Consider the following 24,514-nt stretch of genomic DNA (forward strand, 5'->3'; position numbering starts at 1 on the left):
AATTTCCGGATGTGACAGGTCGACGATAAAATGGTGTGCTGGCTTTTTAAGCGACAGCAAGAGTTACAGAAATATGATGCATCTACTTTGACGCACGAGGATATGTCACTTTGAGTTTTTTTTTCTAATTTAAGAATCTTACCAAGGGAAATAAAATAAAAAAAAAAAAAAGAAACAAAAATTAATCAAGCTTCGAGACGTGAATATATCGAAATAATTGAATTGTAATATAGTGCCATCTATTGAAAGAACCTTACAGAACCTAGATAACCTTTACATAAAAATCTTAAAAAAAAAAAAAAATCCTTTGGAAAAAACACAAATTAAAACGTCAATCATATTTTTTCTTCTTTTCAATGTAAACATTAATTTTGTTCATATCTAGGCTGAATTGTTACAACATAATCCAAAATTATCCATTACTAAATATAATTGGTATCGACATAATTAGGGTAAAGTCGCGTAACGAACTTATTGTAGGATAATATTGATTCATGAGCCACGTGGGAGGAATATTACGTTGCGAGTGTCCCACGTGTAGTGTCGTATAGGCTAACCAGATACTTTAATGACCCTTAACGACGAGCAATTAGTGCGATACGAACTAATGTAATGCTAGCAGCCTTGCATTACGAAAAGAAATGCTTCCAATTATTCCTATTATTTGATGTTATTTGACCATCGATCCTATTGTTAGAACACACACCACAATCCTTTTATTTATTATTTATTCCAATTTTATCATCAAATTTCTAATATAAAATATAAACGCGAGTTCATTCTGTTGTTAACTGATGAATGGAAATGTCAACTTTTTCTTTTCTGTTCTTGAGTCCATCTTAATTTTCGTAGCACTAATTCAGTAATAATTTATGTGAAGATCAAGATGACTATTCTGGTTAAAACCACTTGAGAATCCAGAACTGAAGTATCAATCTTACCTTCTATCTTTCTCTAATTTTCTTCTAGTTAGACGTTTGAAGATGCCGACATGCATCTCGTTGTGAGAATCTTTTTTTTCTAAAGAGAGTTTGTTGGTAGTGTGGCACTTTGGTAACAGGACGCGTGCCGCTCTTGAAATGCGGCACTACTCAAAGTATCCTTACTGTATTCTTATACTTATATACACACAACCACACACACGGGATTAGTTGCTTTGGACATTTAGAGAGATCGTATTTTTCTGTTATCGCGAAACTTGGATGCTTTTTTCTTTTCTTTTTCTCTCATCTTAGGGATACTTAAAAGTAGGTACGGATCTTGGGAAAAGTGATTAATAATGCCGTTATGTCTAACAAATCAGACATCTGGAGTATTACTTTCTTTGAGAATACTATCGTATGTGGTAAGCAATGTCCTTTTTTTTGGAGCTGTAAGACGAGTACAAGGAGCGGTCCGACTTTGGTTAATACGATACCGTGACAAGAAAGTCAAGTCTAGTCGTTAGGATTATGAGGTTTGTTAAGAGATCTATGAAGGAAACGACCTCCCTGAACCTTCTCGTCCTTCCTTGTCCAAATTTTCTTTTACGTGTTACCGACGGTGTTGAAAAATGGTCTACAGTTTCAAAGTACCACCCATATTTTTCTCTTTCTTTCTCCTGTACCTTGACACACACAAAAAAAGAAAAACAGTTTTACAAAACTGTCTACTTATATTTTTATTTTATTACATACATTTATAATAAAAAAAAAAAAAAAGAAAGGATGAACACACAACAAGCAAGTACAATTTCTATGTACAAAAGTTTCTTTATTGTTTATACATATGTTAAGAATACGTCAAATTCATTTACTTATGGGTTTTAAAAAGAGATTGATTGACAGAGTAGTCGTTCGTTTTTTTATTCTTTGGCACAACAGGATGTTCCATTGCAAAGTATCGTTCTCTCTTCTCTAACACCAAGCAAACGGGGTTGTAACGTAGCCACAGCTCTCCATTCGCTTGAATTGAACCACAGGGGTGAAGGGAGGGAGGGAGGGATGCCATGAAATTAATCGCACAGCGGTGTCTTTGTTGAGAGTTTCGCTAAGCTTTATTATCCGCGACACGTTCGATACACGACGACGATGACGATGATGATGATGATGACGACGACGACGACGACAACGACGACGGGACACACAGGGTTCTAATGACGGCGCAAGTCCTCGAGAATGGCTCGTACACGTGACACGTACAAAGGATAATTATTCATTTCGAAAACGATGTGACCGAGGCAACGTCATAAAAACAACAACAACAACAACAACAAGATGAACAAAACAAAACGAATGGAAAAGAATTATTTATGTGCGGTCTGCATTTAAGTACCGTTATTCTTCTTTACCCTTTTGCCCTTAACATCAAATTACAGAGAATATTTTACGATTGTAGTTTGAATATTATACGAAGATAGAAAAGATAATCGTTTTTATTAGAATAATAATGAAATTTCATCTGAATCATCATTGAATCGAATCAAGCAACAAACCTTCTTCACAACCCTCCTTGACTGGTGGTTCAATCTCCAAAAAAAAGTCATCCCTAACTGGTCGTCCGTTTATTCGCCATTCAGCAGACAACAACCCCCCGCGAATCGTTGCGGTAGGAGTAAACCCTCGCTTCCAACTCTGCTTCTGGAGTTTCCCTATCGCTACTTTGCATAAAGATCTAATTTCGTAATCTCTACCATATTGATCCGGTTTATTATGGTGCCCCGGTCTGTAAATTGTTTATTGCGATCGTTGTCGATGTCCTTTTCAGGATTACATTTCTTTAAAATGTATGTACTGAGGATGCGAGTATAATTATATATAGTTTAGTTTTAATCATCTTCTAAATTTATTTATTTATTAAAACGTGAAATAATCGTTTACAACATAGATGATAAACAACATATTCAAGCCATAAATTTTTTATTTTATTTTTATTTTATTTTTTTTCTAGAATGTCACGGCATTCTTATATACATAATCTTTATCAATGAATAATTAATACTTACAGTTATTATTAATTCGTACCTAACTCATATCTCTTGTCTACATAAACTGTATTTGCAGTAAGTTTACACATTTTAATTACGCCATCGTATAATTACTAACAACTGACGGTTAATTTATGATAATACGCTAATGACGATATAAAAGAATGCTAAGAAAAATGATTTAATTAGTAGAAATGACCAGGTCGTCCTAGCAACGTCATCAAAGGTAGCGTTAAACTGGTCGAGTCATCTTCGCTAATAACGCACAGGGCTCTGTATCTTTCTCGCGCATACCTTTGTATTATACATAAATACATAATAACCAAAATGATATTAAAAAAAAAAAATATATATATATATATATATCTGTCCAATATTATTATATAGACGAGTTTCAGACGATCAAATTCATTTGTTATCACTTTGATAATAAAATTGACGAGCCTAATTGAAAGCTAAATGAAAAAAGGTAAAAAAGCTTAAGATAAGCCCTTGAAACAGATGTTTCGCGAATGCGATTTCGCGTCATCTCTTTGGTCGATGTTAAGTGTTAGAAAATTTATAACTTATAGGAGCGTGAATCGACGTGGCAAAGTATCCAACATCCGTAGGGACGATATCGGTTGGTTCAACTGCTGGTACAGAGGGATCCTGGGCTAAATTCAACAAGGGAGATGTGAAGTAACACAGTACAGGGGGTAATGTAAAAGGGGACTGATGTTATGACGGGACATTTCATGGCTGGGAGGATCCACGGCTTAACGGCCCGTGCGATATTACCATCGCAATATCTCATGACTCCTTTTAACTTAGAATCACTTTACGAATATGTTACACGTCGCTAACTGTTTACCAAGATTATGTCTTCCTGATCCGAGAAGAGAAAATACATATATATATATATATATATATTTATATACATATATCACGTGCTACTTAAGAGAAAAAAATAATCAAAAGTAAGATCCTCGAACGACGATATGAATGCAGGCAGAAACACTATGATTACTCACAAAAGCATTATTTATTTTCTCTTTATCTTCTTTTAAATGAATTTATAATTATATAATAATATAATAATATAATAATAATAATAATTAATAATAATAATAATAATAATAATAATTAAAATACATAATTAATATAATAATAATAATAATAAAAATAATATTAATAATAATAATAATCATAATAATATTATATTATATTATCAATAATTATGTGAATTAATTCATTAATAATAATAGTATGTTATTACGTTGAAAGGGTGGTGAGCTGATATGGGACATCGTCCGAGTTCAAGTTCCAAACGCAAGACCTTCGGGAGTTCGCTTCTACAACAAAATGATAGATTTAACAATAAAATTCGTTAATCATCGTTGGTACCAATCATCTCTCGGCAACCGCGATTGGAACTTGTACGGAGTGCATCGTGCTTTTGACCGAACGTCGCCCAGAACACGCATTTGCGTTTCTTTCACTCTCTCTCTCTTTCTCTCTTTCGCTCGCTCGCTCTCTCTCTCTCTCTCGCTCTCACTTCGCAAAGCGTAAGTAAATAGGATGATGATTGGGGTGAAGGAGAAACGACGATGACGACGACTCGTGTCTGTGTATCGTACAGCGCGACAGTGCATACCTACGTACATATATGTATATGTATTTTACATTACACCGCTTAATTAATATATATCATTTTATATTTATATTTATATTTATATTTATATTTATATATATATATATATTTCTCACTTTCTCTCGTTTGCTCTTTCGTACGCGTTACCATTCTCTCTGTCCTTTCTTACTCACACACGCTCACTATTATTTATAGTATTTACAAGTTAACAAAGTCAGCAAAATCCGCGTGCACAGCGGTCGAAGGAGAGGCAGGCTGCTCCCTCCGTTCCTGCTCTCCGAGGAAACGAAAGGCTTTAGAGGAATCGTTATTCGGCTTAAAGACTATGTACAGGCGCGGGGGGAGGAGGGTGAAGGAGTCTGTACCGAGCCAGGTGTACCAGGATTTTGTTGCATGGAATAGGAATTGTTTTGTCGAGAGTGTTGCTGTTGTTGCTGCTGTTGTTGTTGTTGCTGTTGATTGTGATGTTGGTGATGTTGTTGATGATGATGATGGGAGGATGGATTGGAGTGATGATGCTGTTGTTGTTGTTGTTGGTGATGGTGTTGATGATGATGGGAATGAGTATTGACGTGATTTTGGATAAGGTTTAAGTTGAGGGGGTAGGATAGGGAGGAGGAGGAGCCCAGGGTCGTTGCGGCAGATGTACTGCAGGCACCGGCTCCGGGCCCCACCGGGCTCAGTGCATGCTCATCCCCGCGTGCGGATGATGGGCCGCTGGTACGGATGTTGCGTGATGATGAGGATGGTGCATTAGAGGCGGGAGATGCGGGTGGTGGGGATGGTGTGCGGTCAGAGACGGAGGGGTCATCTGTATTGGGGTCATGGGTGTTGTCGGCTGATGGCCGAGACTGGTGGTGGTGGTCTGGGAATTGGTGTTGTTGGTGTCCTGGACCGCCGCTGCCGCCGCCAGCGCCTGCTGCTGAGCCTGCTGTTGCGCCTGAGCCTGCTGCTGCTGCTGCTGCTGCTGCTGCTGCTGCGGCGGCGGTGGCGGCTGCTGCGGCGGCACCGAGCTGGAAGTGGGACTCTGCTGACTCCCGTTGTCCTCGCTGTCGGAGCAGGACTCGGCTGACGAGCTCCCCGCTCCCCCTTGCCCTTGCTGCCGCTGCTGCTGCTGCTGTGGGTCTTGACGTGCTTCGCGAGATGGTCGCTGCGCATGAACCGCTTGTTGCAGACCGGGCAGGCGAATCTCTTTTCGCCGGTGTGGGTTCGAAGGTGCCGCTGCAACTCATCCGAACGTGTGAACCGCTTGCCACAGAAAAGCCAGTTGCAAACAAACGGTCGCTCACCAGTGTGCCACCGTAAGTGGGCCTTCAGATGGGACGTCTTTCCGTAGACCTTGCCGCAACCAGGTATGTGACAGCTATGGATGTTCTTCTTCCTGAGGTGTACGCCGGCGGGACCGAGTCTCTCGGCTTCTTGGCAATTAGGACAGTCGCAGGTCGCACGACCGGTGTAACGTCTTTGCGAGCGCGGCGAGGGTGCTTGGCTAACGGCACCACCGCCGACGCCTACGCCGACGCCGGCTCCGCTTCCTTGCGGACTTCCGGCGCCGCCACCGGCACCGGCACTGGCCGCTGCTGCTGCGTGATGATGGAGCCCGAATCCGGGAGGACCCCCGGGTAGCATAGATTTGTACGTGTCTTGGAGTAGATTGTGACCGGCGGTAGTGGCCGTAGTAAGCAAATGATTGCCGGCCAATGCTAAGCTCGTAGAGTAGTCTGCCGAGTAATTGGCCATTTGCGCGGCATGAACTCCGACACCGACCGTGCCGCTAACGTCTAACCAACCACCGGCGGCTGTGGCACCGTGAACGTCCCACCAACCGTCGCTGGCTTTTATGCCGCCGTGCGTAGCGCCTGGCATGGCGTTGAACGGCCACGACTCGTAAGGGTGTCTACCGTATACCGAGCCGAGTGTCGCGCCTTCGACCTTTCCAAGTAGGCTGCTCTGATGGTGATGAGGATCCCCGGCAGGTTGTGCGCTCGCAGTACCAGGAAAATATAGCTCGCTACCGTATTGCGGTGCCGTTGAAGCGCAAGAAGTGACCGGTGCTCGGGCGTAACCACCGCTCGTACTACCGGCGCTGCTTGTCGCCGTCGGTCTTTGACTTACTCCCGTCGTCGTACACCCCCTCCACCACCTCCACCTCCTCCTCCGCCTCCGCCTCCACCGCCACCGCCGCCAGACGAGTGTTGTGGTGAGCTGCCGCTGCTCTGAGGACTCTTCTTCCATGGATGAAAACCTTTACCAACTGCCGCATCTGCCAGTGGCGGTGGACTTTTGCTGCTCAATTTGTTACATTGCGCCGCCAACATTGCCAATGGCGTTCCCCGCAGTCCTGGATGATCCTGCAACGATCATTGAAAAAAGACAACGTTAGTCAACGCTCCAAATAATCGATCTTCTCCTCTTCGTCGATTCTTTACAAATTAGTTACTCGAGACCGGGCCTGCTGTGTTCGTCCATAATCGCACCTAAATCGACTTAAAAAAAGAAGCCCAACTTCGAGGGAGTATATAATGACACTAAATTGGCCCTTCTATGCTAGAAAAGATGAGAAAGTTTGCCGTTGACGAAAAAGCGTAATTCGATTGATTGAATATTGCGCATTTTTATGCAAATCATTGTCATATAAGCTTCGCTCGAATTTGATGTCCTTCAATCAAGACTTTAACATCTTTATTCACCCGATATATAAGTAGTATATATGTTAAACAGGTAGACCTGACGAGTCAATTAATATCATATTCTCGATTTCCAAAAGATTATTTCTATCCCTTGTTCAAAAGTGGAACACGTCGGGGGTTCTCTCTCATTAGCTTTTGGCGACGAACTCGAAAAGATGGACCACTACGCCGGTTAGCGTGGAATAAGCAGACTTTAGATAATGAACCTCCGGGGCGAATCGAGGAAGCTCATCAAGAGCAGTTTCATGCAAATCATCGTACGGCGAGGAGAAGAAGAAGAAGAAGAAGAAGAAGAGGAACAGTGGGGTCGAAGGACGCAACGTGGTCCGTCAGTGGCTACCGAAAGGCCGGAGGCTGCAAAGGGTTCCCACTGTCCGTAGATTCGGATATAGAGGAGAAAGAGAGAGAGAGAGAGAGAGAGAGAGAGAGTCACATAAAGAAGGAAAGAGATAGAAAAGGTAAAGGCAAAGGGTCCGCGGAAGCGGCAGGAAATTAAAGTCTGGCAGGCCGCGCGGCCATTAGCAGCCGGCGCCATCGAGGCGACACGCCCCCACACCGTTCGACCTTGCATCAACACCAAAGAAAGACAACGAATATACGCGTATCCATCGAGAATCAAGGTGGAAGAGAGAACTCGCGTAACAGAGGAACGGACCGTTTCGTAGTTACCCTCCTCTGTCCTGATAGGGTTCTATAGGAATTCTATGTAGCCGAATGAAAGGGTAGTAGTAACTATGGACTTTCTCGATAATTTGAATTCAACTGGATGTCAAGGTCGATAGCTGGCACGATAAGATTTCGTATTTCAACGTGTCATCGGCTTTACACGTATGTTAGCACGTTGACGAATAGGAAGACAGGGTGAGAAAAACGTTTGACAAAGATCCAACGAGATTCGGCGCTTGCTCATTGCTCCGAGAGTAACTTTCCAAGGGTGGAAGATAAAATCGTCCCTTCCTTTCTGCTTTTTCCATGATTCTATGAGAATGCTATGGGGAAAGAGGGCGAGAGGGCGAAAAGAGAAAGAGAGTGGGAGCATCTCTCTGGTGGTGTACGAGCCACGCCCTCTTGAAGCTCTCGGTGGGTGCAGGTTGTAGGTAGACTAGAGGTATTGATCCGTCGGAACAATGTGACAGTGGCCTACGGAGACAACGCCGCGACATCTCTCAATTAGCTTTCATTTCTTTTCCGAACTACATTTTCATACGGAATAAGGAATAAGACGACGACGTAGGTATATATGCGTTAGAGTTGAAACGTTTGAAAGCAACGTCACTAACTATGGAGAATTAAATAGCAAAGAGCATCATTGATTAGATAGAAGAGATATACCTAGACGACGTAGTAAGCCTATCTCTTTGAGAGTTGCGTTAGCCTGGAGGTCACGCGCTCTATAATTAGCGAGTAAGTTAAAACGAAGCTGTTAACCTATGCTCTCAAGACATCCTTTCGTACTTAGATATTCATCGTTTATCGCGCTTTATAATTTGTCCGTCTTCTCTTCTCGTATGCGTTTAACGCGTTATCGATACAAGAGAGATAGAGATAGAGATAGAGAGAGAGAGAGAGAGAGAGAGTTCTTGCGAATCAAACGAAATAATAAATTTGATCGATTCCTTAGATAACGAGCGTGGTATTAGTCTTTTTTTCCATTCGCAAAGAAATATATATGGTAGAAAGAAAGGAAGGAAGGAAGGAAGGAACGCTTTAAGGGCAGGAACTTTGCGAAGCGTAAAACATCGAACCTTCGCTGATGCAGAAAAGATCCAATGGCTCGCGCCGTCCTGTCGGCACGCTTGAAAGAGAACCGACATGGGATGGGCTCCTCGGCAGGATCCTTTGTTTTAGCCGCGTGACGTCACGCCCATCGTATCCAGCTAGGACTAATAACGCCTCCAGCCATGCCGCGCATAAATTAAAATCATCGAGGAGACTTTCTTCAATCTTTTCTACCTTCCAAGAAATCACCAACTAACTTATCTTTAGCTAACATGAGTTATCTAACTCTGGTCTATTACATAGAAACTATTTTTTTTTTTTTTTTGAAAATCACGTATATTTTAGATTAGTTTATTGTATTTGTTGGATTAGTTTGATCCTTGAGAGAGAATAAAGGAAAGATGACAAAGGTTTATGGTTAGTAGTGTCCTCTGAACTTGTATGGACACATCGATAAATCCAGTGTGAATTTGTGAACCGTACGATGAGGTTCTTGTGCGCTGGTCGTGTTCACCGTGAGCATGGATGCGTGTCGAAACGAGCCGACAGTGTAGCGAATGAGATTCATAGCGCGTCGAAGAAGAGCCATCGTCCTGCATCGTCGACTCACGAGAAGAAGACTGGACCGAAGGGAAAACTTTAGAGACCGTTGGACAATATATTAAACGATATCGGACATAAGAGATTTCATTTTCTCAGCAAGAAATCAATAAATATGATTTCCCATCGTGATTCTATATTTTATTGAGGGTTTTTTTCTTGTATAAAATGAATGTGACAAAAAAGAGAGAGAGAAAGAAAGAAAGAAAGACAGTTTTGTTAGCAAATGAGTGAAATAAAGCACAAGGTAAATCGTAGGCGTTGAAGCGTTCGAGCTAAGCAGCTGACAGTCATCGAAGCAACAGCAGCAGCAGCAGTAGCACCAGGAGGGGTTGTTACGATTGACAAGCGCGCGAGGGTGCTAACCCGCTAAAACGTAGGGGTGACTACATAGCGAAAGCTTGTGGCAAACCACATCCGACGTCTCTGTCAAACTTATTCGACCCTTTTTACGACTCAACTTGGACAAGCACTACGAAAGGTGAGACTAATTTGTGGAATATTGTCAAGATGATTATTTTATTAACAAAAAAAAAAAAAAAAAAAAAAAAGAATTGGAATAAAACGGGATAAGGATGAAAGTAGATAAAAGAAAACCGAGAAGAGAGTCCCTTTTCGTCGTTCTTCCGTGGTAATGGAGCTTCCTTCGAAATTAGTCGGCGTTCTTTTCTGGTTTCCATGTAGAAAAAAAGTGACGGACGTTCTTGAGAGCCATTGACCGCTGCCCTGGAGCACCTGCCCATGATGCGGCATGGGTCAAACTCTCCAAATATATATCCACCTGTATCACACAACCCAGTTTTCCTCTTTTCTATCGATGATATTCTTTTATTACCTCGATGTGTTTCTTCGGTTTTTTTTTTTTTTTTTTTACACTTTAAAAGAAAAGAAAAAAAAGACATAAATTTGGAACACTCTTGGAAGATTATAAAAAATAACAACTTGTACAGTATTTTGATTTATATTATCGCGCAGCGCGTGTGCTTTATGGGAGAAATTATTTGTTTATCGGACTATAAGACCAATTACCTCCTACTTTTTTCAACGAAGAAGGAGAAGAAGGAGTGCTTTCGATAAGAGGACTTTTTTTTTTTACTTTTACTTTTTATTTTCTTTTTCTTTCTTTCTTCATAAGTCCTAGGTACCGTGATTGTGGCCAACCACGAGTAGTATAGTAGGTAATAGTCGTGCGGTCTATTCGTCTTTCTTAGATAATTGCTCGGATCGTAAAGAAAAAAAAAAAAAAAAACGGCGCCTGGTTCTACCTCTCTCTCAACCTTTTGTCACGAATTTTATTTTCTATAGACACACATTGACTAAAATTATTCTCTTTTTCACTATATACATAATAATAATAATAATAATAATAATAAAATCTATAGATGAAATTTTATTCGCCACGAACACGAACATATGGCGCGTCTCATTCAGTTGTGGCAAACATATATATATATATATATATATATATATATATATGTGTGTGTGTTTTGTTTTTTATTTCAATTTTATTTGATTCAGTGAAAAAATTAATTCCAATAGCATTGAACCATTCCCTGGGATATGGTTGGGTAGAGAAGAACGTTTGTGGTTTAACCTCGAGAAACGAAATTTTTCGGTTAGTAAATTTTCTTACCTGAGAATGAATTTGTAAAGGAACACGCAAAGGAATAAAAGCCAACGAAAAGGATAACTCATGAAGAAGTGGACGGACGATCGTATTCTCAGGACAAGATGGCGATGGCGATGGCTATTTCTTGCTGGTGGTAACTCCCGTCGTCGGTCTTTCTTCTTTTAATCTCGCTATAAGACGACGCCCTTTTGCGACAGGGCCTCTGACAAATGGATTTTTAAGTCTTCCCCGTTCTTCGTCGAATCTTTCGTCGAATTCGATCAGCGATTCTCAACTTGATTATCTATCTATCTATCTATCTATTTATCTATGCCATCGTTATCTCACGTTATCTTGATAAACGTAACAACTTATATGATTTCTTCATTTATTTAAGCACGTTTAATGAAAAACATTTCAAATCGATTGTAACGAATTGATTGAACTTTTTGAAACTTAGTTTAACCAACAACACACTTATAAATAATATTTCTCTTCCGACAAGGTTCGATCGAAAAATTAGACGGATGAATCCACGCTAAGGGAGGAAAGAAAGTCTTTCGGTGGAAGACGAGATTAATAATCTTATTCATGAGTGACCGCAGGCCGACAAGAGTAAGCGTTAGAACCTGCGATATAACCTTAGCTAGTTCCCACCAGAAAGAAGCTACCTGTTATCTTGCCCCCCTTCTAAATTATGTTTTTTAATTAAATCCATCGCACGAGGAGAAGAGCAAGGGGAGAGAGGTTGGATACACATTGGTCCATCTACCTCTCTCTCTCTCTCTCTCTCTCTCTCACTCTTTCTCTTTCTCACGGTGTGTTACGAAAGATCCGATTATATATATATATGTGTAAGTGTGCAAGAAAAAGTCTACCCAGAGAGCACGAGGATGGCACAAGCATGGCCTCGGGCCAAAACAGGGAGCTATCCAAATTTATTCGGCTATCGGATGAGAGAGAAGTTTCCCCCTACTTGCCTTCCACTTCTTTTAACCTTCTCCCTCCCTCCTCTATCTCCTCAACTTGATTTCATCTAATTTTATTTTTCGATCCTTCGACAGATTCGAAATTACTTTGAAAGACGCGCTAATGATTTCCGGGTAATAAGAGGAGAAAGGCCCAAACTAATCATTATTTAGAATAATTGTAATTGCGAAAGAATTCATAAAACGTGAAAATGAGAAAAGAGAAATATAAACGACGATTTCGTTGTTGTCGCGAGATTGAAACAAAAAAAGAGAAAAAGAGAGAGAGAGAGAGAGAGAGAGAGAGAGCGAGAGAGGAAAAAGAAGGATTAGATTACCAATTCATTAGAGCTCATAAATCTGTTAGCCAGCTCGGCGTTGAATATTAAAGCGTGGTTATTATCGTTCGGTTGGTTATAACTCGTGGCCAGTTTAAACGGGCAACACCCCCTTCGACCTTGTGCCAACCGTATGAAAAATAAAATCTATGTGATCTTTCTTTGGTAATCCTTGGAGACAAATAGATATATATTCTCTTCCCATAGTTAACATTAATTCACGAATGATAGTAAAAACAATCGGGGAGATATTCTTTTCTTAAACCTTTCGTTGGTTCTATTTCTACTGTACGGGCTGCTAATACGTGCAGCAACATTGAAATTGCAATTTATTTTCAAAGTAATTTTGTTGTTGATAATTGACGATTTTTTAAATCAAAAGAAACAAAACACTCAAATTACATGTCCAGTGTGTGACGAATTGCATAAATTCGTCGTGTGTAAAATACGCGGTATTTTATGTGCAGGGCCACTATAGTGGTCCGTAGTAGCGAAAGAATTAATGAGAAAGAGAGAGATCGTAATCCAATGAAAAATCCACATAGGAAGAAACACTCGCGTCATTTTCTTGAACAAAAAATCACCCCCCCCCCCCCAAAAAAAAATTCCTCTCGTTTATTCAGCGAGTTCTCGAAGAAAGGATGAAGAATAAAAAGATGATGAAAAAAGAAAAGTAAATGTAAAGAAAAAAAAAAAAAAAAGAAAAAATATAAGAAGAAGTAGAAGAAGATGTTGTACGTCGAAGCCTCGAGTCATCCACCTAATTTTCGTTAATGATCCGTCGTGACGACGGCAAGAAAGCAAAAGTCCGGGAAAAGGTATCTCCTTTCGCGTTTTAGTACAAGAGAATAGACCGGTAACGAGTAGTTTTCGTACGAGCAATCGGTTTTCAACAAAAATTGAGGCCCCTTTTTCCTTCTTTTTTTTTTTTTTCAAGATGTTACGTCTTCATTAGGATAATGAGAGCGCTGTAAATCTTATAAAAGAACCCCGTTCGGTGTGTACGCTCTCTTCTCTTGCTCTTCAGATTCTAAAATAGGTGTGTATAAGTATCTACACACACTTACTCACTCCCTCTCTCTCTTTCTCTTTTTCTTCTTCTTTCGAGTATCTCAGCAGAAGTAGAAGGACGGAAGCGACTGCATTTGCATGAAGTAATTTAGTGGTACATAAAATTCTGCAGCCAATTAGCGCTAGTGTCCGATCTATCGCCCGGCTAGTCGTTTACCACGTTCACTCTACGAACGCTTCTAATTTGGGAAAGGTGACCCCTTTCAAACTTCCTCCTCTCCACCCTCCGCTCCACCCTCCTTTCTTCTCTCTCCCATTCTATCAAACTTTTCCTTTTTTTTTCTTTTCTTTCTTTAAACATATCACACGAGTTGACTTCTTTCGTGTTTTTATCGTTTCCCCGTCGGATTCAACATCCCAACAACGATTTAACATAAATTGTTCATTTTATTAACCTTTTTAATGATAAGAATGATATTAAATCAAATCAAATCAAATCAAATCATTTTACTAGGTAATTTATTTTTAATGTATTGGATTTCATTTGGAATTAGTTTACGTTATCGATTTTCTATATCCGTGCTCTTTGAATGTAATGCTGCTTATATAATATTAATGTGTACCTATATCTATCTATGTATAGGTACTTACCTACTTTGGTAACATATTTTACAATGTAAGAAGTATATATGTAGTATGTAAGAAAAATCGTAAACGATCGTGTTCGCGAACGAGTGAACAAACGAACCAACGAACGAACGAACGAACGAACGAATGCAGAGGCCCAGAAAGAATAAAGGTAGAAGGCGCAAAGTAGAAAACGTCGGGAGCTTCCTATTAGCATATAGACACGGTTGCCTTCCGGCTATGAAGAGAAGCCGGTAGGTAGGCACAAAGAGAGGGATTGGTGTTTATTAACGGCGTATCCTTAGACTGATACACCTCGTCTATTCACTTTGTTCTCGTTAAGATCCTCTAAACTCTCTCACACATGATTCTTTGCTCATTGTGTCAGTTTATAAGCCTTCTTGATTATCCCTTTTCTAATATACTTTGTCATTGCAAACAAGAAATTTAAGATTATCACCACCCACACTTTCAATATTTTACACGATTATTAACTTCAAGGTTTTCTCGACATTTTTTTTTTCTGCTCAAACAAGTGTTCATGATTGTTTTTTAACAAACATTACTTAATCATTTCATTTAAGATTTGTTTAGAAAACTCGTCAACCATATTGATAATTACCAAAGGGTTTGTTCGTCGAAGATACGCATCGAAAGTAGGCGGAGTTTCGGTCAAATGAAAGAAGAAGAAGAAGAAGAAGAAAAAAGGATTGGAATAGAGGACGTCGTTTTGATCATACGAAAGTTTTATTCGTCTACTAGACCAAACCCTACCGAAACAAGTTGAAGAGTCCCTCCCGTCCCCGTATATTTGAAATTTTATTGCTTACCTTGCACGGGTGGTCCCGTGCGGCGGCTTTCTTTCAATTACGAACCACGAACGTGGAATCAACGTGTAAATAGTGCCGACGCAAAGTCAACCAGCGAAATCGTAGGACGATAAATTAACTGGATATTAGCATTTAAACGATCCCAAAGGATCCCCTGAAGGATCGAGATGATCCTCGATGACTACCGATTTGCTGAACAAAAAGAGAAGAGAGAGAGAGAGGAAAAGAGAAAGATATGATTTTCATTTCAACGATCGCGCTTTCATCAACTCGTAATCAAACCAATTCCCAATATCCTTTGAAATTAGAAAAAAAAAAAGTTAGATATCTTATCTCGTTAATCATAATAAAGATAACACTTTTGAAAATGAATTTCACTTGGTAGCGGGCACACACCGATCACCACCGAAGCATCAAAGTAAATCTCTTTCCGCACTTAAATCTGCGAGCATTATGAAGTTACTACTTGCGTGTTCGAGCTCCCGTAACGATATAAAACACAGGTAGGTAGGTAGGTAGGTAGGCAGGTAGGCAGGCAAGCAAGCAACATCGTTCTAGCAAAAAAGGTGGTAGTAGTAGTAGTAGTAGTATTCGTATTAGTATGAGAGAGGAGCAGGAGCAGTCGAGCAACAACATTGCTGTTATCATAAATTTACAATTTAGTTACGGATGTTTCTGTGAAAATCGGCCTTAAAAAGAGGAAGAATGAAGGATAGATCATCGATTTCGAACGGTAATTTTCGCGAATGATTATGACCCAACGTTCAATTAACAGAAGAATCGCGTACGCTTTTCTAACATCTTATCATGTTTTCCTTTGGAAGAAGAAGAAGAAGAAGAAGAAGAAAAAAGAAAAAAAAAAGATCAATTAAAAACACCATCGATGTTTGTGTATGTGTGTTTGTGTTATTATTATTATTATTATTATTATTACCCTTTCCGTAATAATATTTTAGCACGCGTGAAGTTTCTTTTGGCATGAAAAGATTCGTGGTGGCTACTAACTCTTTACAGGACGTCAGTGTAAATAATTCATGAAAGGATGCACAAAGTCTCTCTCTCTCTCTCTCTCGTTGTTTGAAAAAAAAAGATCGGAAAGGTAGATCGAGCGAAAGATTCGTTGGTTATTCTACTTGCTACTTTGTTTCCTTTCTCCTACTGCAAACTTTACCGATTGAAACTCGCATTGTTCGTTTCTCCTTTTCCTTTTGCGAATTAGCTCTTCCCTTCCTTCCTTCCTTCCTTCCTTCCCTTCCCTTCCTTTCCCTTCCATCATTCCTCATTCTCACATGTTAGAATCATTTTTCATCGATAAGATTATTACTTGCCAAATTCCATCAATTTTTATCTAAGATCGTTCGATACGATTCGGTAGATCGATACGATTAAAGAACATCCTTGTTGTTTCCTTCTTCTTCTTCTTTTTTTTTTTTTTTTTTAAACGGCCACTTCTACCTTTAGCGAACCAGTATCACCTGTCCGATGTTATTTACTTTCTTGTATTTATGAAATAAGAATCTCTCTTGATGTCTACATAATATAACAGCCAAGAAGTGTACTGGTAATTATGATAATGTACTAGGTTACAAAATTTATACAAATAACTTTATTTTAACAGTACAAAGTGTATGCAAATAAATAAAAAGAAGATAGAATTTAACCCTTTCGTTACTACGAACCACTATAGTGGTCCTCTATAAGATGCCACTGCGATACTATGGGCCACTATAGTAGTTCTATTTTACATACGACAAACCTATGCAGTTTGTCACACACTGGACATGTAATTTGAATATTTGCTTTCTTTTGATTGAAAAATCGTTAATATCAATAACAAAATTACTTTGAAAATAAAATGCAATTTCGATGCTGCTGCATGTATTAGCAGCCCATAGCGAAACGGTTTAATGGTATAGAAACGTAAAGAAGTGTGTACGAAAAGGAATTAATATTTCAATCCTTTTTCTATCATCGAATTTTTATCGGAATCTTTGAATAGATGGGAAGAACATGAGGTAGAAATAAAAAGAAGAAGAAAAAAACTAGAAAAGAATTACAAAAGCTCTAGGAAGGTGTATAGAACGATCGAAGAAACAACGTGAATCTAAAACCAGCACCGGTTACCACACGTCTTTACTCTCCTTGATGTTAAACGGTTGAGAGAGAGAGAGAGAGAGAGAGAGAGAGAGTTGCAAGAAAACGAGTTAGAAACGTGTAGAATTTTCTCTTCTCTCTCTTTCTCTCTATCAACCAAGAAGAAAACAACGTTGTCGTACAAGCCCTACAAGGGCTCTATAATTATAAGGTATCTTATTGCGAGTGTGTAAGAAAGGAAGGTTCGTTGGATCTTCTTCGATCCACATTACCAGGATCGAGTAGGACACACGAATCGATCGATACGATCGCTGAGAAGTCGAGAAGCAGGTAAAGAAAAAAAGAAAGAAAGAGAGAGAGAGACTCGTTTACACCTGCCTCAACTTTCGATCCCTTCGATATATCGATTTCGATATGAAAAATGTAGCAGTAAAGATAATGCAAAATTATTTTTCAAAAATATATGCACACTTTGATCGAACATTTTTGTTATTAGCTATCACCACTTTTAGATAAATTTCAATTGATTTAATCTATAAACTATTATTAGTGTTATTAATTTTCATTGTATTGTGTACGTGTGATAGAACCTTTACACCGACACAAAGGTTACAAAGCTGTATTTTGTATCACCTTTTTTTTTTTTTTACATTTGCATAGATCATTCCCACGAGTTAATGAATTGAATAGAAAACGAGTATAGATCGCAAACGTTGTCAGTCAATTGTAAGTTTACGAATAGATCAGAACGTTTCATTCCGTTGTCTGATTGAATTTTTAATCATTTTTATTATAAACAATATAAATCATTTTATAATAATTGGTTTAGATTCTCTACTCAATTTAATATTCATTAAATAATAATTTTCAATTGTATTTTTGATAAAGAAAGATTGTACAAATTTTTCACGATGAATTTTATCTTCCACGGATTAGAAATTCATCTCGTACGTCATCCGATCGTCGAGTTAGAGTTACAAGGAGAGAGAGAGAGAGGAGAGAGGAGAGAGGAGAGAGAACCCTGTTTTAAAATCGGTTAAGAAAAATATTGTAACGGCGAGTGGAAAGCAATTTTAAAGGCACATCGGCAAATGTTCGAGTTTACGCGTGGCTTGTAAAGAGAGAAAGAGTAGTCTCCATGGTGTGTTCAACTATACTCGCGGTATCCTCCTCTCCTGATGGCGCCGCGGTAACAAACTGCTACTAAATCATCTTTGGCAGACCGTGAACCCGTTCATCTCGAAGACCGGCGGACGGCGGTGTTGCGGACGCAGGTGTTGGCTAAAGCGGCCTCAACGAGTCAAGAAAGAGAAGAAATAGAAGAACAAGCAAAGGCAAAGGCAAAGGCAAAAGCAAAAGCAAAAGCAGAAAAGGAAAAATAAGAATAAGAGAAAAGAGGAGAGGTAGAGAAGGAGGAGGAGGAGGAGGAGGAGGAGGATCCAATCTCGGACGTGCCGCACCGATGTTATAATATTCCGAAGGAATAAGTAAACGATTACCAGAGCGTGCTGCGGTCTTTCGTGGAAGGGAAGAGGGTTCATGCTGAAAGACTCAAACTTTTCTAACGACTTCATTTTAACGCCTCCTTCTACTTTCCTCGATAGGTGCTAATTTAAATCATCGTTCTTTCCTTTACCATCTCACTGTCTCTCTCTCTGTGTGTGTGTGTGTATTTTATTTCCGTTTTTTATTGTATATCGTGTCTCTCGATTTAAATTTAACGAGACATTGAACAACGATCGAACTGAATAATTTTCTGAAGAAGAAGAAGAAGAAGAAGAAGTAGCACGTGGCATCGATACCTAGACACGTCAACCCCAAGCCCCAACCCTCTTTCACATCAGCCAACTTCCACCTCTGGCAAATGGAAAACAAAGGATGCGTTTGCACCGATCACGTAACGAGACGGAAAGTATAGCTTCGAGCACAACTATGAATTATACGCGCCGCGATTATAGGTATTACAAGCATGTAGCGACTGTAAACGGTTGTACGTTGAGGTAGAGTTCGCTAAAGAGGACCACGAGGAGTTTTGCTTTTTCTTACATTATTTTCTTACTTTTCTTGATAAACTTATAGTAATGTTTTTGACAATTGGATGGATACGCTTGTTCATTTCCAAAAGCAAAAAGTAACAAAAAGTTTTTCAACAAAGTTCATGGTTTTTTTTTTCTTTTTTTTTTTTCTTATGGAAGAATAAACTTTGTTTAACATTTCTTATACAAAGTATAATATATTTCTTTCTTTTTTTTTTTTTTTTCAACACAGTGCACGTAATTGGTGTTTCTCTTGCGTTAAGATCACGACAAGGTGGCCGAAGCTTTGCAAATTTTTCGATAATGGTTAAAGATAAGGGAAGAGAAGATAAAGTGTAAGAGAGAGAGAGAACCCTGTGCGAAAATCGTCGAGGTAGACGATTATCACTCGTTCGACGTACGCCAGCCGTATCGTTCGCTTGTCTCGACCAAATTGGTTCGCGTGTCTTCCGGCCGAACCTCATGGAATTTATGGCTTCATCGTGCTTTTCCCATCTTATGTCGTTACTCTCCAAGTCTCCTCTCTATCTACTTTTTCTACGTTACGCACAAATGACTGACTGAATCATTGAACTAAATACGAAGAAAAATTCTTGTCACGACTTGTTCAGAGTGTTTTGAAAGTATCAGGATTTTTGAAAAGTTCGCAACAGGCGCCGCCATCATCATCCTCCACCCTAACTCGTCCTAATTTTCTTTCTTAGAACATTCAACCTTCTGGGCATTTTATTGATTGACCATATACACATATATCCTTTACCTATACAACGAAAATAATGCATTCGATTCAACAAGATTGCAGTTGTGTATTAGTCATTGAAAATTACACTTTAAAGAGCTCGTAGATAAGTGAGCAATGTAATGCAATTCGACCGGTGTGTAACCGCTTGAGGATTATTGCAATTCGCAAAGTGAATGGATCGTAAATTTACCAGATAGAAAATGGTTCTTGTTTGATTTTTGTGTGTGTGTGTGTGTGTGTGTGTGTGTGCCGAGAATTCGTTCATATTTCGACGAATGAAATATTACAGGATATGTTGCAATATGAATTTTAATAGAAACCATTTTATGATTGATATTCATTTGTAGAATATCAATGAACATTTTTTTTCTATAGAAGTAAACTCTCTCTCTCTCTCTCTCATAGATTTAAGTAGAATTGGCAAATTGAATAACCGACGATCTTCTTAATTCGATTTGGAGATCATGTTCGTGTATGCGGAATCGGTTTATCAGATCGTTGCTATTGAATCAGTCCATTAGTAGTCCATCTGAAACCCTCCCTTATACCATCATCTCTCTTTCTTTCTTTTTCTTTTTTTTTTTTTTTTTTTCTATTCAAACAGACATGTTTCCTCGTCGCAAATTCACCCTCCTTCGACCATCGCGATTGGTTTTACGCGCAGATCTCTGCAACAGACTGTGACATATTAGGTTATCCCCCGAGGATATCATCCCTGTCTAAGAGACCCATAAAGAGGGTGACTCTACGAGTAAATTTATTGTTTTCGCAATATTTAGTGGCCGAACAACAAACCGTGGGAGCAAACGTCGTCGTCCGTCGTACTTTACGAAACTTATCTAAATCACTTTGATGTTTGTTTGATTAACAAATTTAATTCAATTCAATTTATTTACTTTGGTCGTTTATACGATTAATTATTGTGAAATGAATCGTGTCGATAAAATGAAAAGTATGTTTATATGTATGTTGAAAAATTCGATTAAAACATGTTTGAGGGAAAAAAAAGTATATTTTTGCCGAACAATAAAGTTCAGGGGATGCGACGACGGTGCAAAGAGAGTCCAGTTCGGCAAAAGAGAAGCAAACGGGCTACGCTTTTTCGGGAGAATTTATGGCCCCTCTTTATCGACATGAAATTCGGAACGGGGAAAAGCCGCTGCTCTCCATAAAAATTCATAGCTTGCGTAAACGTCTCTTCGCTTCTCGGCCACACTTGACAAACTGCGGTCTCTCTATCCCTGTGTTTCACGAAATATCGATCTTTCCTTTTTCATGCTATATAGAAATTTATATGCATATAAATATATCAAAGTGTATAATATTTTCATTTGTGTTCTTTCAAAAGAAAAAAGAAAAAAACAACTAAACTAAACTGAAACAAATATAATTATTTGAAAAAATTGTATTGAAATTATCGAACAAAACGATAATGATGATGATGATGATGATGATGATGATGATGATGATGATGATATTGAAATGAAATCGATCGTGTTAAAGTACGAACACACTCCTTATGTAACACATTGCGAGAATTTGCGTGAATCGTAAAAAAAGAGGAGGAAGGCGCGAGGTACGTTGAGAAAGAGAATCTAACCGCGTGACGAAGAAAAAAAAAAAAGGTTGAAAGGAAATGAGGCGAAACGAGAACGCAAGGCGTAGATTTATACGTGGCTTGGCGGCTTATGTTAGTTAGATATTATGATAGCTCGTGAACGTGTTTGAAAGCAAACGTGCCACACATGTTTCGATACTTTCCTATCGTCTAACGAAGGCTAACGGTACTAACGCGAATTTTTTAACGACGCGACGCATTTCTCCGTCAACCGGCAACAACGAAACTGGATAATAATTCCATTTTGCCTTGGGCTAAAATTTTGAAACAGATAAGAAACAAAATAATAAAAAAAAAAGATAAGAAAAGGGGAGTGAGGGGGGGCAGGGGTGGTGGTGGTGCTCGAGAACGAGTCACAGGGAAATGCAAATTGTCCGCTTTCGCGCTCGTGATTTTGTTTTTTTATTTTCTCTCTCTTTCTCATTTTACAATCGAGAAACACGGCTACCGCAAGTAAATCAACGAGAGATAGGATTTTTTTTCACGATTCCGTTACCCTAGGAGTATATATATATATATATACCTTCACGATCGATTTCATCGACGTCGATATGATTTACGCGATAATCGATTAAACTGCTTGTACCTTTTAAGCTTACAACCCAGGCAAACTTCCTATTCGTCATTGATCGGTTCGCCTTTTGCAAACGAGTTTTCGCGGTCGATCAAGGCCGTCGAGCATGGTATAAAGAATAAACGAATATCTTTAAGTTCGCGTGTAAAGAAATATTCTGCAACAGCAGCAGCAGCAGCAGCAGTAGTAGTTTTCTTCGATTCGAATAAGATGGAGAAAGAAGAAAAAAAAAAAAGAAACAAAATGGACTGCGTTACGCAACGGTCCTTCGAGGAAACGTGTAAGTTAACACTAGGTAGATAGAGATAGTCGTCTACTCGTAAAAATACTTGGGTGTTCGGGCCATAGTACGGAAAAACAACTCGAACTCGAGCAGTGCACAGTTCCACGGAGTAAATTTAATATCGATTCCGCTGCATTCCGTTGTAAACATGGCTCGCAATTATCCCAACCATTATTCGAAACTCTTTGGGTTCCTCCTCCTTTACTTCGCGAGGCACACGCAACAACGATCGGGCCTTTTCCTCTTATTCTTTAGTTTTATTTTTATTCTTATTCTTCTTTTTATTTTCTTACCAAACAGATAGGTTGCGCAAGGTGCACGAGAAGAGAAGAGAAGAGAAGAATAAGAATAAGAAGAATAAGAAGAATAAGAGAAGAAGCAAATAAACATTTAAGTGAAAGAAAAATAAAGGAAAATAAATATAAACGTACTGACCATATGTGTGCGCAGATGCATACATCTGCATCATGAAAATCGCGGGCAAACTCCTCTTGACGTGAGTCGGTATATGCCGGAAGTTTTTGTACCGAGAGAATCCCGGAAGGGTTCGTTGTACCCTACCAACCACGTACGTGATATTACCGTGTGAGAAAAGCCGATCTCTCTTCTCTCGTGTTTCACAAATGTTCGCGTGCCGATCGACTTCCTTTGTCACCTTAAGAATTACCTTGCGTCTCTGTCCTCATATTTACGGTCTACACTCCCGTGAGAGAAACAACAACAACAACAACAACACCGACAAAAAAGTACGAAAGAATTTCGGAGCCATCGGTGAAAAGAAATCAAAAAAAAAAAAAAATGAAAAGGTAAAAGAAGAAGAAGAAGAAGAAAGGAGGAGGAGGTGGTGGTGAGGACGCAATGTGTCGGTGAGCATGATCGGTCAGATAAATCATTGAAACTTCTCTAAGCTGAGAGAGAGAGAGAGAGAGCCAAGCTAAGGTGTATATACTGTTTTGGTTCGGTCACCGCAGGAGGTTGGCACCCCTGCAGAGAATCCCTGCCACGCTGGCACGCTTCTTTCTTTTGACGTTGAAAGGTGTTGGTGTGGCACACCAATGGTGCGCCAAGCATTGTCCATCTACTACTACTATACTCACATCAGATAGCAACATTCATTGTCGGATAAACGAGAAGGATCGAAATACTTTGAAGAGGTCTAGACAGACACACACATACACACATACACACAGACAAACAGACAGGACATTTAAAGGTTCGTAGACTTGTTTAAGTGTACTCTCTCGAAGTTAGATATTATTAACTTTGAATATTTACATGCACAAAGAAAACGTAGTTAGCCTATTCCGTGTAATTCGAGAAAAGAGACTCGTTAATAATCGTTTTCCACTTTACTTCGAACGTGGGTTGCACGCCCGGAGGTGTCGAACCGATCGTCCACCACGTCTATCGTTCGCTCTTTTCCCATGATGGCCCCAACCGTCGAATGACGCTGACTCGCGATGATACGTCACGATAATGGCTGGTAATTCGACGTACCATCGCTAAAGAAAAGAAAAACACCGAGAGAAAGAAGGAGATACCGATCCTGCAAAGAATATTGTTTACAGCATTAAGCGAGAGAGAGAGAGAGAGAGAGAGAGAGAGAGAGAGAGAGAGAGAGAGAGTTCTTCTCTCCTAGCTTTTCAATTATCGAACCTCCAAGCGATATGATGATGGCCTGATGCAGGGAAGGCACGTATAACTCGCTGCTACAGGCCGTCACACGCGCCTAGTAAATCCACATGTAGTCCTGTATCTATCAAATTACAGCTTCTCGATCTTCTTCTTCTTCTTCTCCTTCTTCTTCTTCTTATTCTTATTCTTCTTTATAGTATATACGAGCTTTTATTTATTTTTTGTTTGTTTCTTTTGAAATATACATTTTCGATAGAATAATTACGCGGGTGTAGAAGTTTTGTATTAATCAAATTTTGATTCGTTTATTATCAATGATGTTCCATAATCTTTTTATTTAGCATCATTGACAAAAGAGATACAGGGCATTGACCATCGAACACACAGATCATGGGGTCCCTTTACGTATTGTTCGCTGAATAATTTCGCTCGCGACGATACGTCGGTATAATGACCGATAATTTCGTTCGTGCGTGCAACGAGAACATCGACGTGCACCATGATGATGATGATGATGATGAAGTCGAGAAAGAGAAATAAAA

At 39.4% G+C, this 24,514-nt stretch overlaps 1 protein-coding gene across 1 annotated transcript in view; it reads right to left on the minus strand.

Moving 5' to 3' along the window:
• Positions 1-2,889: 2,889 nt before the first annotated feature.
• The window catches only part of Sp1 (transcription factor Sp8), a 33,354-nt gene continuing 11,729 nt past the window's right edge, over positions 2,890-24,514 (minus strand). Inside the window, 5 exon segments of the mRNA XM_089173152.1 lie at positions 2,890-4,938; positions 4,940-5,682; positions 5,685-5,819; positions 5,888-6,733; positions 6,736-6,949. Of these exon segments, the coding sequence (XP_089029278.1) occupies positions 4,915-4,938; positions 4,940-5,682; positions 5,685-5,819; positions 5,888-6,733; positions 6,736-6,949 (1,962 nt within the window). The 3' untranslated portion in view covers positions 2,890-4,914.

Source organism: Polistes dominula, unplaced genomic scaffold (genome assembly GCF_049000335.1).
Source record: "Polistes dominula isolate Pdom_NZ unplaced genomic scaffold, Pdom_raw_medaka contig_22, whole genome shotgun sequence".
NCBI lineage: Eukaryota > Metazoa > Arthropoda > Insecta > Hymenoptera > Vespidae > Polistes > Polistes dominula.